Raw genomic sequence first — 17,594 nt, forward strand, 5'->3', positions numbered from 1 at the left:
TGCCTACTTACTTCCAGCCTCAGCTCTTGCCACAATTCCTCTCCAACTCCTCGCCACCAGACAAGTTCAAGAACTGCCTCTGCCCCACCCCTAACCCCCACGACTGACCCTTCAGATCAGAAGGAAATAACCTCTGTCAAGCTGTGTCTGGGCTGGCCCACTTCCTCTGGGCTCCTATAGCATCCCACACTTTTACCTCATAGCACTTAAACCACGTGGTAACTGCTCAATCACTGGTCTGTATTCCCCCCAGACAACAAGTTCTCAGAGTGCAAAAATTCTTCCTCACACAAATACCCGACAAAGCACTTGCCACTTAAAGGGCAGTGTACAAAGGAGATGAAAGAGCACACCTAAAACTTTCAGGTAATGGATATCCTTTTACTTTTTTTTGTCTCTCACACAATCAGACTTGCATAGCACACATTCACTAAAAATGTCAATTTAAAAAATGTTTTGTGTTCTATGATACAGACAAGGTACACCTATTTTTAGTAGAAAAAGACAAATTATACTTACCTAATGTAAAGCATATAGAAAGTTTAGTCTGGAAAAAGAATGAGACTCAAGTTTCTTTGGTTTCAACAGGAGAGGAAATGATAGAGCCACTTTAGTTGCTGATGAAGGCAGAGCATCTGTCAGCCAGAAGGATGTAGAGACTCAAGTCTCTACAAAATGCCCATCAAGAGTCCAGTTCTAAAGGAGAAAAGAGCCACTCAAAAAGCAGCACTATCAGGCAGTCACAGCCTTAATGTTTTCAGTGAAGCTGCTTGACAAAATACCTAGAACCATTTTTGGTTTCTTACATCATTCGAGGCCAAATAGCCTTTCTCTTTGTATTTAATCCAGTATTCAGGAGTTTGCTTGATTCAAAAGATAAGCACAACTTCCTCCTGGCTATCTCAACTGAGATGTTGATATTAGGTAAAGTTGTTAACAATGAGGTTTTTTGTTTTGTTCTTTTTTTTACTTTTAATATTTGGTTTAACAACTAGATTTACTGAGCATTGACTCTGTAGCCAAGCACTGTTTAAGTGCTCTCCATGAATTAACAATTTAATACTCAATATAAGATGACTGGCGATATACCTATATCCTATACATTATCTTCCTCTACTGAAGAGATTGGCATTATACCCATTTTATAAATGAAAAAACTAAGGTTACTAATTTGACTAAGGTTACAAAACTAGCAAGTAGTAGATCTGAGATTAGAATCCACTTTGGCTTAAGAGTCTACATTCTTAACCATACCATTATAATGGCTCATGACTTAAGTTCAACACACACACATAAACATCCTTTCAATCGGAGTCAAGAGGCTTGATGTTGGTTGTCTTCAATAAGCCATGGGGACGTAGAGTAAAGTCACTTTGAAAATCTAAGACTGTCTTCCCCACCTGTAAAGTTAGAGGACTAGACTCAACAGTCATTTCCTAACAGTGTGGAAGAACGTATGAGAGAGTGAGGGTGCTGGTGATGAGAGGCTAACCTGGCAAGGATCCTTGGGCCATTTCAACCAGAGCAAAGACTTTTTTGGAAAATGAATTGTTCTGTTAGAAGTAAAGGTATGAAAAATCTTTGGAACTATAACAAAAGTTTCCTTCTTGGAGCCAATGGATTCCAAGTAGCCTGGCATCAGGAAATCCTTGAAAACCTCTCCAAGTACATGCACAGTATATGTACATACACAGACATATTTTTCTAGGGGAAAAGATTCAAGGATTTTGTTAAATACACAAAGTAGCTGATGATTCCAAAAAGGATTTAGGACACACAAAATCCCTCTTCAGCTTTGTACTCTTGGAGGAAACTAGTGATCCAGGTTTGTAGAGCTTAATTTTTGAGAAAACCTGCATTTCCTAATTAAACACCAAATATTATCAGACAATGATGAATAAGAAATATTAAAAGGGGACTTCCCTGGTGGTCCAGCGGTTGGGACTCCGCACTCCCAATGCAGGGGGGGGCCCAGGTTCAATCCCTGGTCAGGGAACTAGATCCCACATGCTGCAACTAAAAGATCCCGCATGCCACAATGAAGATCCCACATGCCACAACTAAGACCCAGCTAAGCGAAATAAATATTTTTGTAAAAAAAGAAATATTTAAAATATCCACAGCCTAATAAACTGGGTACCTTCAATTGCTACTTGAAATTTCCTCTACTGGACACACAGTTAAAGTATCTCATTTTACTCAGCCTGTATCTGACTCATTTTATGTTAGCCTGTACCTGACACACACAGTAGGTTTAAAATTTTTTTCAATTACAGACTTAAAATAAACCAAGGAAAAAGCCCAATCACTAAGTATATATAAAGTATTTATTTTTATGCACATATTTACCTACAAAATTTACAGGAAATAAAACAATGCAGAATATATGGAATACCCTCTTAAAACTTCGTAGGAGCAGAGGGGTTTATTGCTGCAGTCCAAAGAATGAAATTTTACACACATGAAAGCCAAGATGAACACATTTAAGACAAACGGCAGCCTTGTTAAAAAGTTTTTTTGTCCTGTTTTTGAATTTTCAGCCTTATGTTAAATGAAATTTAAAAGATTGCTCGTGAAATAATTTAAACCTTTCAAAATCTTCTAATAAACAGATAAAAGGCACCTCCAGTTCTTTAAAATATTTACAGCAATCCCAATAGTTTAATTTTAAGGGCTGTTATAGTTGATATGGCTAATATGCATACACAGTATGTCCTTAACTCTCTCTAAACAGTGAGAATTGTAGACTCTAGTTTGTGGCACTGCTCCCGAGTTATCCCTGTGATGGTGTGGCTGATCAATCACACCTGCACAATACTAGTGTAACAGCATGTCTACCACAGCATAAAATCCCATTATCTAAAACAATGACTATCAAATTCCCCAGACAATACATAATTTATAACTAAACTTGTCTATTCAGAAGCCTTTGGAGTGTTCTTAAAATCATTAAAAAAATATAAAGTATATTTAGCATTAAATGAAAACAATGAACTGGAAAATATCACAATAGTGGCTGAAGTTCACTATCTAGTTTAACAAAAACTGTTTCTCAAAACACCTGTAATTTCTTACACAACATAATGGAGATGAATTTTCCTTAGTCTAAGCTCAATCCGATGTTTTTCCTGCATTATGATTAAAAGAGAGGAGTGTAAGAGTGAAAGGCGCAGCTATACGTAATAGCTGGTTTTAAAGAGCTGTGGAGATGGCAAGCAGATGTTCCTGAAACACTGGTGCAGGAGAACAAAGTCCACATAACGTTTCCTTTTTAACACTGGCACTGATTTGCTATTTACAGTAGTTTACAAAAATACATTATAAAAACTGGATGAGGTTCTGTTTCTAAGTTTAACTTAGTAACATACATACATACTTCATCTGCAAAAATCTTTGCAGCATCTGAAGTACTAAAGTGACACTAATACTGAAACACAAATAATCAAAGGTACCGAAGCACTGATTACGCGAGTCATCATCATGAAGATAATCTGGGTAAATATTGCACATTTCTTGTCAGTTGTTGCTATGATGTTCACATATCCAACTGTAAAAGCAATCCTTTATGGCTTTTTGCTGTATCACTTTTTGAAGAAAGGTTGTTTTAAGTCCCATAACAATGAGTGCAGATTGTCATTGAACATGAGGCCTAGGTTTCAAAATTAGTTTTCCTGTCTGTAAAAATGAAAAAAAAAAAAAGTTTAAAAATATATAGTTCTATTAAGAACACCACCACTTATCTAGAGACCTTAAAGGGCATTAGAACACCCCCCTATATTTAGTCAAGATTAAGCAATTAATAATTATATTTTCAAAGTGTTCTTTGTGTGGAACTTTCTTCTAAAATCTTTAGTACTTTAAAACACACACATAAAATCTTTATTTGATGAATTCCCTACCCACTGGCTACCAGAATATCAGCCAACCAAGTCAGTGGATAAAATAAAATCCCGACTTATATAGACTAACTTATGCCCCTTACCAAATGAAGTCCATAAAACATAAATAAAACTATGTATTTGAACAAAAACTTTTCCCTTTTTCTAACATTAAAACTTTAATTTCCTCAAGTTAAAATGTAAACCAATGGTTGGAGCAATAGACACTCATACACTGCTGGTATTCAGTGTATGTGGATACAACTCTTCTATAGGGCTGTCATATTTATCAAAAAAAAAAAAAGCATATACCATATAATCCAAACAATTCCACTTCTAGGAATTTATCTGAAGGAAACTAGATGCAAGGGTAAAGATGTACATCTAAGGTGCTATTAATTCAGTATTTACTGAGTGCCCATTAATGTGCCAGACGTTGTGAGATGCTAGGGACCCAGTAATGAATTAGACAAAGTTCCTTGTCCTCAAAGAGCTTAAGTTCTAGTAAAAAATGCACAACATATATAACATGCAAAGTGTGGACATAGGGGATTAAATTATGATGCGTCCATAAAGTGGGACAGTATGTAATTAAACAAAATGGAAGCTCTTGAGATCATGCAGATAAAAAAACAGGCCTGGGACCTTTCACACAGTTAACCTTCAGTATATGGTGGCTCTTAAATCCTAATGTTGGGTCAAAGAAGCTGGTTTGAAAAATTCGTAACATCTTTTAATTTTTTTAATGGTTCTTTATAAACTTGACTATAACATCTTTCCTTTATAAAAGTAAATGAGAATACACAATAAAATATAAAACATGGTGATTATCTTTGGTTGGTAAAATTCTAGGTGGCTTTCAGAAACACACTTTATTATCCTCAGGTCAAGTGTTGTCAGGATTCTGGCTCCCTCTCAATTCTCACTTCCACTTTGTTTTTGGTTAACTCCTTGATATCTTGGTAGAACTTTGGTACTAATTTTTCTACTGTTTTACTGAGGTATAATTCATGCACAATAAAATGCTCAAATCTTGTGTACAGTTTTCTGAGTTTTGACAAACGTATATACCCATGTCGCCACCACCCAGATCAAGCTACAGAACATCACCACCACTCAGAAAGTTCCTCCATGCTCCTCTCCAAGGTCAATGGTACCCCCCACTCCCTACATAACTGCTTACCACAGATTAATCTGTCTCTCTCTGATCTTTAAGTAAATGGAATCACACAGCGTGTTCTTTCTCATCTACTTCACTCAACGTGTTTCTGAAATTCATCAACATTACTATGTTTCAGCAGCTTGTACCTTTTTATACTGCTATTACAATATAGAATGTATAGTATTCCACTGTATAAAAATATCATGGTTTTAATCCGCTTTAAATCTATTTTAAATTACATAAGACATTAATGTAATCTCATTATAAAAAGTTCAAACAAGATGAGCTTAAAGTCATCCTTTCCATTCACCTCAAATACTAGCCCTCTTACAGAAGAAACCAGTTTTAGCATGAATTCCTCCAGATTGTTTTCTATGGATTTACATTCACATATATGAATAAAAATTTGGTGCTTCTATCATGCTGATTGAGGGTAAAATACATCACTTGGGATTTGTTTTTAAATAACCTGATGACAGGGAAGGTGGGCAGGGGTACACATGAAATAAGAATGGCCATGAGGTGATACCTCATTGCAGTTTTGATTTGCATTTCTCTAGTAATTAGTGATGTTGAGCATCTTTTCATGTGTCTCTTGGCCATCTGTGTGTCTTCCTTGGTGAAATGTCTATTTAGGTCTTCTGCCATTTTTTAACTGGATTGTTTGGTTTTTTGATATTGAGCTGTTCGTATATTTTGGAGATTAATCCTTTGTCTGTTGTTTCATTTGCAAATATTTTCTCCCATTCTGAGGGCTGTCTTTTTGTCTTGTTCATGGTTTCCTTTGCTGTGCAAAAGCTTTTAAGTTTAATTAAGTCCCGTTTGTTTATTTTTGTTTTTATTTCCGTTACTCTAGGAGGTGGGTCAAAAAAGATCTTGCTGTGGTTTATGTCAGAGTGTTTTTCCTATGTTTTCCTCTAGGAGTTTTATAGTGTCTGGTCTTACATTTAAGTCCTTAATCCATTTGGAGTTTATTTTTGTGTATGCTGTTAGGGAGTGTTCTAATTTCATTCTTTTACATGTAGCTGTCCAGTTTTCCCAGCACCACTTATTGAAGAGGCTGTCTTTTCTCCACTGTATGTTCTTGCCTTCTTTGTCATAAACTAGGTGCCCATCTGTGCATGGGTTTATCTCTGGGCATTCTATCCAGAATGGCCATTATCAAAAAATCTAGAAACAATAAAAGCTGGAAAGGGTGTGGTGAAAAGGGAACCCTCCTGCACTGTTGGTAGGAATGTAAATTGATACAACCACTATGGAAAACAGTATCGAGGTTCCTTAAAAAACTACAAATAGAACTACCATACGACCCAGCAATCCCAATACTGAGCATATACCCTGAGAAAACCATAGGTCAAAAAGAGTCATGTACCAAAATGTTCATTGCAGCTCTATTTACAATAGCCAGGACATGGAAGCAACCTAAATGTCCATCGACAGATGAATGGATAAAGAAGATGTGGCACATATATACAATGGAATATTACTCAGCCATAAAAAGAAATGAAATCGAGGTATTTGTAATGAGGTGGATGGAGTTAGAGTCTGTCATACAGAGTGAAGTAAGTCAGAAAGAGAAAAACAAATACAGTATGCTAACACATATATATGGAATCTAAGGGAAAAAAAAAAAAAAAAGGCCACGAAGAACCTAGTGGCAAGACGGGAATAAAGACACAGACCTACTAGAGAATGGACTTGAGGATATGGGGAGGGGGTGGGGTGAGATGTGACAGGGTAAGAGAGTGTCATGGACATATATACACTACCAAATGTAAAACAGATAACTAGTGGGAAGCAGCCGCATAGCACAGGGAGATCAGCTCGGTGCTTTGTGACCACCTAGAGGGGTGGGATGGGGAGGGTGGGAGGGAGGGAGATGCAAGAGGGAGGAGAAATGGGAACATATTGTATATGTATAACTGATTCACTTTGTTATAAAGCAGAAGCTAACACACCATTGTAAGGCAATTATACTTCAATAAAGATGTTGAAAAAAAAAAAAAAAAAAACTAAAAATAGAACTACCATATGACCCAGCGATCCCACTACTGGGCATATACCCTGAGAAAACCATGATTCAAAAAGAGACATGTACCACAATGTTCACTGCAGCACTATTTACAATAGCCAGGGCATGGAAGCAACCTAAATGTCCATCGACAAATGAATGGATAAAGATGTGGCGCATATATACAATGGAATATTACTCAGCCATAAAAAGAAACGAAATTGAGTTATTTGTAGTGAGATGGATGGACCCAGAGTCTGTCATACAGAGTGAAGTCAGTCAGAAACAGAAAAACAAATATCATAAAGTAACGCATATATATGGAATCTAAAAAAAAAAAAAAAAACTGTACTGATGAACCTAGTTGCAGGGCAGGAATAAACGCACATATGTGGAACCTAGAAAAATGGTACAGATGAACCGGTTTGCAGGGCAGAAATTGAGACACAGATGTAGCGAACAAACCTATGGACACCAAGGTGGGAAAGCAGCAGCAGGTGGGGGTGGTGGTGTGATGAATCAGGAGATTGGGACTGACATATATACACTGATGTGTATAAAATGGATGACTAATAAGAACCAGCTGTATAAAAAAATAAATTAAATAAAATTCAAAAATTCAAAAAAACAAACAAAAAAAACCAAGGCTTTGAATGCATTTCAGGGAAGAGAAAAGCACCAAAACAGGAAATATTCAAATCTAACTATTTGAAATGGTAATTACTTCACCTTCTATTTATGAAAATAAAGCACCATTTAAAAAAAAAAATTAACTTAGGAAAAAAAAAAAGGCAGGGCAGGAATAGAGGTAGACATAGGGGGCTTCCCTGATGGCGCAGTGGTTAAGAATCCACCTGCCAATGCAGGGGACACGGGTTCGAGCCCTGGTCTGGGAAGATCCCACGTGCCACAGAGCAACTAAGCCCGCGCACCACAACTACTGAGCCTGCACTCTAGAGGCCACGAGCCACAACTACTGAGCCCATACACCACTACTGAAGCCTGCGCGCCTAGACCTGTGCTCTGCAACGAGAAGCCACCACAATGAGAAGCCCACGCACCGCAAGGAAGAGTAGCACCCACTCGCTGCACCTAGAGAAAGCCCGCGCACAGCAACAAAAACCCAATGCAGTCAAAATAAATAAAACAAAAGTAAATTAAAAAAAAAAAAAGAGATAGACATAGAAAATGGACTTGAGGACAAGGGGTGGGAGAGTGAAGCTGGGGTGAAGTGAGAGTAGCGTTGACATATATACACGACCGAATGTAAAATAGCTGGCTGGTGGGAAGCAGCAGCATAGCACAGGGAATCAGCTCGGGGCTTTGTGATGACCCAGAGGGGTGGGATAGGGAGGAGGGGAGAGAGGCCCAAGAGGGAGGGGATATGGGGCCATGTATATGCACATGGCTGATTCGCTTTGCTGTGTAACAGAAACTAACACAGTATTGTGAAGCAATTATACTGCAATAAAGATTTAAAAAAAAAAAAATGGCCATGAGTTGATTTATTGTTGACACTGACCGATGATACACAGGAAGTTCATTTAGCTCTTCTCTTTGTTTTTTTATGTTTGGAAATTTACATAATTAAAACTTAAAAAAAAAAAAGGTACCAAACTGACCATATTGTTTGATAATTTACTTTTTGCTCCTAACAGTATGTCTTCGAGATACTTCCATGTCCATACTTATAGATTTACTTCTGATTACCTATGATGTGGCTTTACCACACCCTATTTTACCACTGTTGAGAAACAAAATTTCTGTTGAGAAACAAAAATTATTTCCATTTTTTTCACTACTGCTAAGGATATTACAATGAACAATCTTGTACTTGCCTCCTTGCGTACATGTGTGATGGTCCCCCCAACCAGGGTAGTTGGGGAAAAGTAGAATAGTTAGGTCATGAGATATGCACATATTACATTTTATATGAACGATGAAAATTGCCCTTCAAAATGGTTGCATCAATGTATATTCCCAACAAGCAGTGTATGGCTGGATCATTTCACCACAATACTGGAGTTATTTAATCTTTACTAATCTGACAGGTAATACAAATGAACTCAGTTTTACTTTGCATTACAAAATGATTACAAAATGAGGCTCTCCAGTCTTTACATGTTTATTGGCCATTTGTATTTCCATTTCTGTGATACGACTTACCTTTTCCATTTTAAAAATGTACTATTTGTCTTTTTATTATTGATTTTTAATAGGTCTTCAAACATTCTGGATACTACCCTCTATCTATTAGGTACCTTACAAATGATTTCTTCTAATTACTGCTTAACTTCTTGTCTTCTGCTGTACAAAATCTTCAAATGTTGGTGCAATTAAATGTATCCAACTTCTTCCATTATGGCATTTCTGTTTCGTGACTTAAGAAGATGTTTTCCTATCCCAAGGTTATAAACATATTCTTCTGTATTTTCTTCTAAAGCTTTTATGGTGGGATGTATATGTCTTTTTAAATCTATCTAAGACTTTACCTGGAATTTAGTTTTTTTAATTGATGTGAGGTAGAGATCTAAATTCATCTTTTTCCAAATGAAGAGCCAACTGTCTCAATACTATAAATAGCCTATTTCTTCCCTTTTGACTTCAAAGACTACCCTTATCTTCTAATTTTTAAAAAATCTAAGTGTTTAATCTTTATTCTCTTCCATTGATCCAGTTGTCTTCCTGCCCTAATACTTTTTTTGGCTTTTTATTCTAGTTTTCTATACTGGGTAGGTATTACTTAATAGTTTTTTAAGTTGAAGGTAAAAATGCTTTTATAAATAAATCAAAATTGTGAGATATTCTTATACTGATATGTGATCAACTTTTAAAAATACGGTACGTTCATATGTCCACAGTCTGTCAATTAATCTATGACTCTATTTAAAATCCTACATATGGAACAGTGTGAGATACTTAACAGTAGTTTACAAAACCAACTCCCACTGAGCCATTTTTGGCCAATAATGACCACTGTATTTCTTTGAATCTAAGATAGCTTCAATTAGAAGATGGATCATGACTTTATGTCATTAAGAAAGATTAAACTCTCAACTCTACCAATTTAATTGTAAGACACCATTGATTATTAGATGCATGTCAATCTTCAGAGATGTTACAACGTAAAAAAAAAAAGTGTCTTAGGATCAATTGTACAACGAATATCCCCCCTATTAATTCCATGGAGACAATTTATTGTTAATAAAATGTTTGTTTTACTTAAGCCAAAACACTTCAGTCCTTTCACATGTGTCTACAGTTTTCTAATGAAAATACTTACATCATCACAAGACATGTTGTACTCTGCTAATACAGTTCGACATCGAGCAGCTATACTGAATAAATGTGGTCAAAGGAAAATTTATATTTGAAGAGTAAGCTTTTAAAAACACCTAGAGATTGAGAAGGTGGTTTAATTTAGTTCAGAGAATAAAACTCAATTCATGGTAAAGGATACATTGACGGTGCAACTACTCTCTTGTGTATTCCAGCAAAGAACAAGCCTATTAGAGTGATACAGCTAATGGTGAAAAATGGATGGTTCCATAATGATGTGAAGAAGGACACCTGTAAAAGAAGAGTTGGAAATATAAAAATGTTAAAAATCTTAGAACAATACTGATTCCTACCTCCCCACTTGTGCATGAATGTATATAACATTTAATTATCTAAAATATGAGAATTTGGAAAGTTCCCTGGTGGCCTAGTGGTTAGGATTCTGGGCTCTCACTCCTGTGGCCTGGGTTCAATCCCTAGTCAGGGAACTGAGATCCCGCAAGCCGCGTGGCATGGCCCCCCACCAAAACAAAACAAAACAAAACAAAACAGATAAAGTATGAGAATCTGGACACTTCCAAAAATCCTAGTTCTCCATATTGCTATACTATGAAAATTAAAATAATGTATGTTTTATATCTTCAGTGTAGCAAGACAATGTAGCAATATTCCCTCCATTCATTCCAAATGCTTCAACCATTAAGAATTTACTCCTATAATAAAAAAAACACCTTACCAAAAATATTTACTGAACCCTTCCTAGTGAGAAGTAATTTAAAAAGCAGAAGACTACAAGTTCCACGAGAAAAGGGACACTGTCGTGGGCATCATTATTCTCCCAACACCTGAAACAGCACTTGGCAAATATAGGTGCTCAACAAATATTGTTGAATGAATGAAGATGAGGCCTCTGATTCTCAATGAAAACACAAGTCAGACGTGATCTGGTTATCTTCCCTGTTAAAAAGCAGAGGTGAGCAAACTCTGCCGTTCATAACCTGGTCTCAGTCTAATCATCTCCTGCCACACTTGCACACTTATGCTACCATTTTCCTTTTCTCCTCTTCACCTGGCTAGCTCCTACATATCTTGTAAGAGTCAGTTCCAGCATCTCCCTTTCTCTTTGAAAGAGGCAAAACATGAGTTTGGTTTTGAAGCTACTAGATTTAGATGGCCACAGAACAACCCAGCAGGGGAAAATGATTAGTAGCTATCCATAAAAAACTAGAGTTCAAGAGAAACAAAGGGCTAATTTAAGATCGGAGAATAATCAGTTGACAGTAGAAAACAGAAGCATACATAATTCTAAGAGTAGGTAGAGGGACAAGGGTACAGGATCCAGGATTGGAACAAGAGTAGGCACTGAAGCCAGACTACTGGGGAGTCGGAATGTGGACTGAGAAGACAAGTATTTAGAGTCTAGAAAAAGAAATGGAATGGACTAGAAACTAAATGGGAGCAACAGAACCAAGCTGAGGGCACCTGCGCTCCACTCTCATAAGATATGTGTACCTGTTTCAAGACAGAGAACTAAACTTATGAAGAACACTGGCCTAGCATGGTACTGGTTAAATAAATTTGTCAAATGAAGAGATGACAGGTTGAAAACATCAGGAAGGAAGAAGCTCCCAGAAGGACGAGATCCTGAAGAAAGTTTAATATTCCAGAGTAATGTCTTCTTAAACCTTTGAGGACAGTTTAATTCCCACAGGAATTATGTGCCTATGTTTTATGTGCCCTGTACAAGATCAGCACATACAGAGTTTCAATTTTAATTAGACCAGTCAGTATCAGCCTTCCTTCCTCCATGGCAACAATCAACTGCATCCAGGTAACAGTTTCCTCCTTTAGTTCAGGCATTCGTGTACTTTCCAGTTTGCCATATTCCTTCTCTCCTTGTGTTCTTCCAGCTAGCCACTGGCTTTTGAGTTTGCAAGTCCTCTTACAGACAATTGCTATTCAAAACTCTTGTCAGGTTTGAGGTTATTAAATAGTGAAATATAAAGAGCCAACCCTTAAGCTAATAGTTATATTCTCACCTAATTTAGAAAATTATATTAACTACAGAGTTTTGGGCCTACTTCAAATTACATTTAATTCTGTGTTTTATTAAGATCTCAACTAGCTGAAATCAGCTTATATTTTTCACAATTAGAAGTCAGATTCATTTCCCAAGATAGACCTTTTTTAATCTTCTTGCCAGCCTCCTTCACTCTTCCCCTAAAGATGAGTACCAAGCGCAGCCTTAAGATCAGATTTTTATAAATGAACATACAGGAGAGTTTCCTATCCATCATAGAAACCCCTCTATTAACATGCAATCCCACCACCAACCTCCCCTGCTTCCTATTCTTTTGTATCTCCACCTCAGTGGGTACAGTCAGGGAGACTATATGGTAAATAACCCCCTGGCTGTCTGAACTGCCATTTAGACTGCTGACAAAAGCCTTATTATTAGGTTTTTCTTTTGCATAACCCAAAAGGTTGTAAATAAAGCTACTGGAAGTAGTATACCTAATTACAGTTTACAAGGGGAAGGAGGGTTAAATTTGTGAAAACTACAACACCATTACTACCTAAATTACCTGAACTGGGGGAAAAAAACTTCACTGAAAAATTGAAGACGACTACTTCTCTAATAAAAAAGCCCAAGTTTGAAATTAAGGCACAAGTTGGTAGAAAGAGATAGAAATTTGAGAAACATGCTACCAGCTTTCAGCAAAGGATGCTTCAAGAAATAACATTATGAAATCTGTTATTGCATTTGGTACAGGAATATTCTTAGACAGTGCCCAGTGGGAGATCTCTCAGTGTTTCTTATATTAAACTTCAGGCAGAATTTTTTTTTTAAAAAGATAAATGCTGAGAAAGAAAAGCTTTGCTAGCTTAAAGAACTTACAAATGTGTTCTCACAGATAATGAAAACCATGGAACTAGCTGTGACTTTAGAGACTAATTTAAAACTCAACCCTGGCAATTCTGCTGGCCCACAGGGCCTATGATATCAGTGACCTGGTTTCCTTCCTGGTTTTGACCTCATACTCTGTTTTTACTGGTCTTGACTGTTTATTACATTTACATTTGCTATTTTATCATAATGTCTCCTGCAAGGTTGTCTCAAATGCTTTATGAGATGAGGAAAGGAATTAACAAAGATAACTCATAGAAGAAAATGTTGTTTTATAATTTTTAAAAGCTGGCACTGATGACACTAAATGAACAAAACAGAACAAAGACAATGTTTACACTGAAATATGTAAAAATGAGATATGTAAAAACTGTACACAAGTTCAGAAATGAATGAGAAGTAATATAAGTGAGGCAGTATTTCTCAGGCTTTTTTCTCTGCAAAGATACTTAACCCACAGCAGCCAGCCAAAGTTTTTCTCAAGCAAATTAAGATAAGGCGTATTTTTAATACAATGATTAATATCACTACTAGTACTAATAGGTAGCATTTGATTAATACTTTACAAAGAACAAAGCACTGCTATATCCACTGTCTCAATCTGTTAAAGATTTTAAATCAAAACTTCTACCTTTTGCGTCTCGGGATCTATTAACCAGTTCCAGGCACCAGTAGCTGTACAGACAGATACCACTATAAGAAGCACTGATGAAAGATAAACACGAAATTAGTAACGAAATAAGCTATTAATATGATACTACCACCAGTTCTTAATAAATGACAGCCAAAGGATGCAGCACTTCATTAAATGGAAAATGTACTCCACTCAGGACTTAGGAGACTTGACGTATGACCTTGAGGAATTCTCTGAAACAATGTGAACCTTAGTAACTGAGGAGGACACTGTCCCCCTTATTACTTTAGTCAGAATTTCTGAAGATTAATGAAATTGAAAGCAGTAAGAACCAAGATGGTAAAACTTTAATGTAAGATTTTCTTATGTAACTTTCAATGTGCTTTACACTGATGTTACAGATCTAATAAACTCAAAACAAAAAACAACCCCCCTCAAACCACCCCAAAAACCTCATTTTTTAATGTAAACAAACCAAACAAAGACTCTTTTATGAATGCATTGAGAATTTGGACTAAAGACTTTTGCCTTGCAGACAACTGCTTGTTGTTGAATTAAACAAAGGTCAATCTCAGGAAGTGTGGAGCACACCAATCAGTATCAGATTTTCTTTAAGGGACTTAAGGAAGGTTGGGGTAGAAATTATTGACAGTAGAAGTTCAAAAAAGTTTCTTTCTCCCCACTAAGCTAGAATTATTTTAGAAATTCTATATAGATCATAAGTAAAACTTAAGAATATATGGTAGGGCTTCCCTGGTGGTGCAGTGGTTGAGAATCTGCCTGCCAATGCAGGGGACACGGGTTCGAGCCCTGGTCTGGGAAGATCCCACATGTCGCGGAGCAACTAGGCCCGTGAGCTACAATTACTGAGCCTGCGCGTCTGGAGCCTGTGCTCCGCAACAAGAGAGGCCGCGATAGTGAGGCCCGCACACCGCGATGAAGAGTGGCCCCCGCTCGCTGCAACTAGAGAAAGCCCTCGCACAGAAACGAAGACCCAACACAGCCAAAAATAATTAAAAAAAAAAAAAAGCCTATTAAAAAAAAAAAAAGAATATATGGTATTACTAAAAAATAATAAAGGGGCACCAAGACCTAGTTAATATTCTGGAGACCAATCAGTTACTACCTTTCAGTTGGGATGCATACATTTTTAAAATGTAGAGATCAAGCTTCAAAGTGCAACATAAATATAGTAAAACTTTATCTAGAATTCGTGGTGATATACTTTTAGAAGAGACAAACCATAGAAAAACAATCTCATTTTAGGTATTTAATAATACTCAAAATTTCAAACTTACGTTCTCAGCTCAGAACAGATTAAACTCAATTTCTTATAATTCTACATTTCCAATAAGAAACACGCTAAAGTATACAGATTTTTTTTTTTTAAATGAAGCAAAAGCAAAATCAAACCCACCAGAAGGGACCTCATACACATACTTTGGTTCACTGAACAAGCTAATAGCATTTGTATGTAAGCACTTAGACCGTGAATCAGAGAAAAAGTGTGTTCATTACACTTTATAAGATAGAAAAGCATCATATACATTTTAAAAGATTCTCAAGTAACAGTGAAACAAGGTTTTGGGGGTAATTCCTAGGTAAACTGGAGAACCTGAGAAAAATCATTACTTGTGAATTCTAACCAATCAGAATTCCTGTAGCATATGACTAAAACTTTGCAAATAGATTTAATAAAAATTACACAAAAAATCTCGACATAGGAGAAGATCCTTAACTTCAATAGGGCTCTTCAGTTTGGTCCCACAAAGTGAATTATACTTCAAAATAAAGTATGTCCTCAACATGTGCTGCTGTACTTCCTTCTTGGCAGAAATTAAATTTCAGCAAGGAACAGCCAAGAAATTAAGACCGTCCCAACATAAATTAGCAAAGTAGTTTGCTTATTGAGGTCATCACTTGTATATTTGTCTGCATTTCCTATATATTCCCATGGGGCAGTAACCACAATACTTTCAAATCATATTTTACAGCATTCGTTGAATATCACTTTCCTTAACAAACTTTATTTCAATAGTTCGTAGGCAAAATTGTAAAACTGCTAAACAGACTACTGAAATTTTTATTACGTGTGCTGGTTATAAGATTTGTAATATTTGTTTAAAAGTATATGTATTTTAATGTAAAAATAAAAATTCAACCACACAAAATAGACTATTCTCTCAGGGTTGTCAGTTTCTTAAAAGTTCTTTATAATGCCATTATTTACAATGTTAAATAAATGTAAAACTGTCCAAATGAAAGGGAAGCTTAAGGTTTAATAAAGATTTGCAAGCATTTGTAAAACAAAAGTTTTACAGAGAAGCAAATCATTGCTAAGCAGGAATAAAAGTATCAATTTTAAGTTTATTTTCCCTTAAAAAACATCCAGGCACTTACTTCTCCAACGTCCAGTGGCAGGTTGCAAACAATGAATATATTCAGTAAGTCTCCTCTCGAAAGCCTTGAGATCTAGGTAAAAAGATTTCAATTTTCTAATTAGCTACTCTTACTAGTTTGAATCTATTAAGATGAATTTTAGGTACTCTGCTTCAGGTCTTGCACACCAACTTACATGTATCACTGCACTGTTTACTTCTTTACTATGACAGCTTTAAGCACTTGACAAATACATTTGGTTTCTTTAATTCCAATTTCACATATAAGGAAACTGGCCGATTCACTTTTAGAAGCGTCATAAAATGGTATGTGGAAAATCAACAGCAGCCTCAGCCGGTGCCAAAAGCTAGAAATTTGGGGGTTGCAAATAAAGTATCAAAATCAGGTCGAGTTTTAATTCCGATGGAACCAAAAACTCCCTATTAGACAGAACAACGTTATTACCTAACACCGAAGTCTTCGAAGTCAATTTGAACGCAATTACCCGATTCCGATTTCCAGCGCTTGTATTTAATTAATGGCTACGCTTCCAGTCTGGACTTCTGATACGGCTAACAGGTGGATATGCAAAGACGCTCCCCTTTCCTCCCTCCCAAGAGGTTACAGTTGATCTTCCTGGCACTTCTGGAGCGCCGACGCCTGGTTCCACAACACAGGGGCGTCCAAGGTACTCCCTCTGAATGAGCAAGGTGGGGTATCACTTTCAGTTGCATTTTTTGAACTTTAGAAAAGGAGACCAAGAGGCACTCCCTTACCCCGGCAGTTACCAGAAACCACGGCAGAAATCAGGGATACAATTCGTGCAGTTATCAGAAAAAAATTAAGTGAGTTAGCATACTACAAGGCACGAAATAAAAATGTTTGCTAATGAATAAGAAATATAAGCAGCCCGGGCGAGAAGCTACCTGGTCTAAACTTGGGGAATGGAGGAACTGACGCAACGCCCCCCCACAAGCGCCGGCTGAGGCCACGCGCGCCGGAAGCAGCGACCAGCCGGATACAGCCGCCCCTTGGTCCCTGGGCCAGCCCCCGCGCCCCCAGCTCCGTGCCCCGTCAGTCCATCCTTCGCGGCCTCCTCTCTCCGGACCAGGTTTCCACGATTCAGGCCCCTCCGGAGCCCCGCCAGCTTCCGGGAGAAGCCCGGAACCGGCCCAGGCGGCCCACCCTACCTTCCGCCTGCTCCAGCGAGTTCATGTCGGGCGGCAGCTCCGTTCACCGGCGCTGCCCCGTCCGCATTGCAGCTCCGCGGCCCCCTCCCGGCCCGCAGCTCCAACTCCCACCTCTAACCGCTCCCTTGCGCCTCTCCTCTTAGCACCGCCCCT

At 37.4% G+C, this 17,594-nt stretch overlaps 1 protein-coding gene and 1 long non-coding RNA gene across 2 annotated transcripts in view; one reads left to right on the top strand and one right to left on the bottom strand.

The window, feature by feature from the left end:
• The window catches only part of LOC309616285, a 409,627-nt gene that overhangs the window by 340,925 nt on the left and 51,108 nt on the right, over positions 1–17,594 (top strand). The gene's annotated exons all lie outside the window — the stretch shown is intronic.
• On the bottom strand, positions 2,306–17,594 carry CNEP1R1 (CTD nuclear envelope phosphatase 1 regulatory subunit 1). The gene is made up of 6 exons (XM_082366689.1): positions 17,442–17,594; positions 16,273–16,344; positions 13,870–13,943; positions 10,512–10,621; positions 10,335–10,389; positions 2,306–3,675 (listed from the first exon to the last, which is right to left on the bottom strand). The coding sequence occupies exons 1-6, from the start codon at positions 17,464–17,466 to the stop codon at positions 3,634–3,636; spliced, it is 378 nt and encodes a 125-aa protein (XP_082222815.1). The 5' UTR covers positions 17,467–17,594; the 3' UTR covers positions 2,306–3,633.

The sequence above is a fragment of the Balaenoptera borealis genome (assembly GCF_965194805.1).
Source record: "Balaenoptera borealis genome assembly, chromosome: 19".
Lineage (NCBI taxonomy): Eukaryota > Metazoa > Chordata > Mammalia > Artiodactyla > Balaenopteridae > Balaenoptera > Balaenoptera borealis.

Coding starts and splice junctions, on each gene's coding strand:
- CNEP1R1 (XM_082366689.1), bottom strand. CDS start 17,466: ATGAACTCGCTGGAGCAGGCGGAAG. Junction 16,345..17,441: donor CTCGCTGGAGCAGGCGGAAG/GTAGGGTGGGCC, acceptor CTTTTTACCTAG/ATCTCAAGGCTTTCGAGAGG. Junction 3,676..10,334: donor ACAACATGTCTTGTGATGAT/GTAAGTATTTTC, acceptor TCATTTTTACAG/ACAGGAAAACTAATTTTGAA.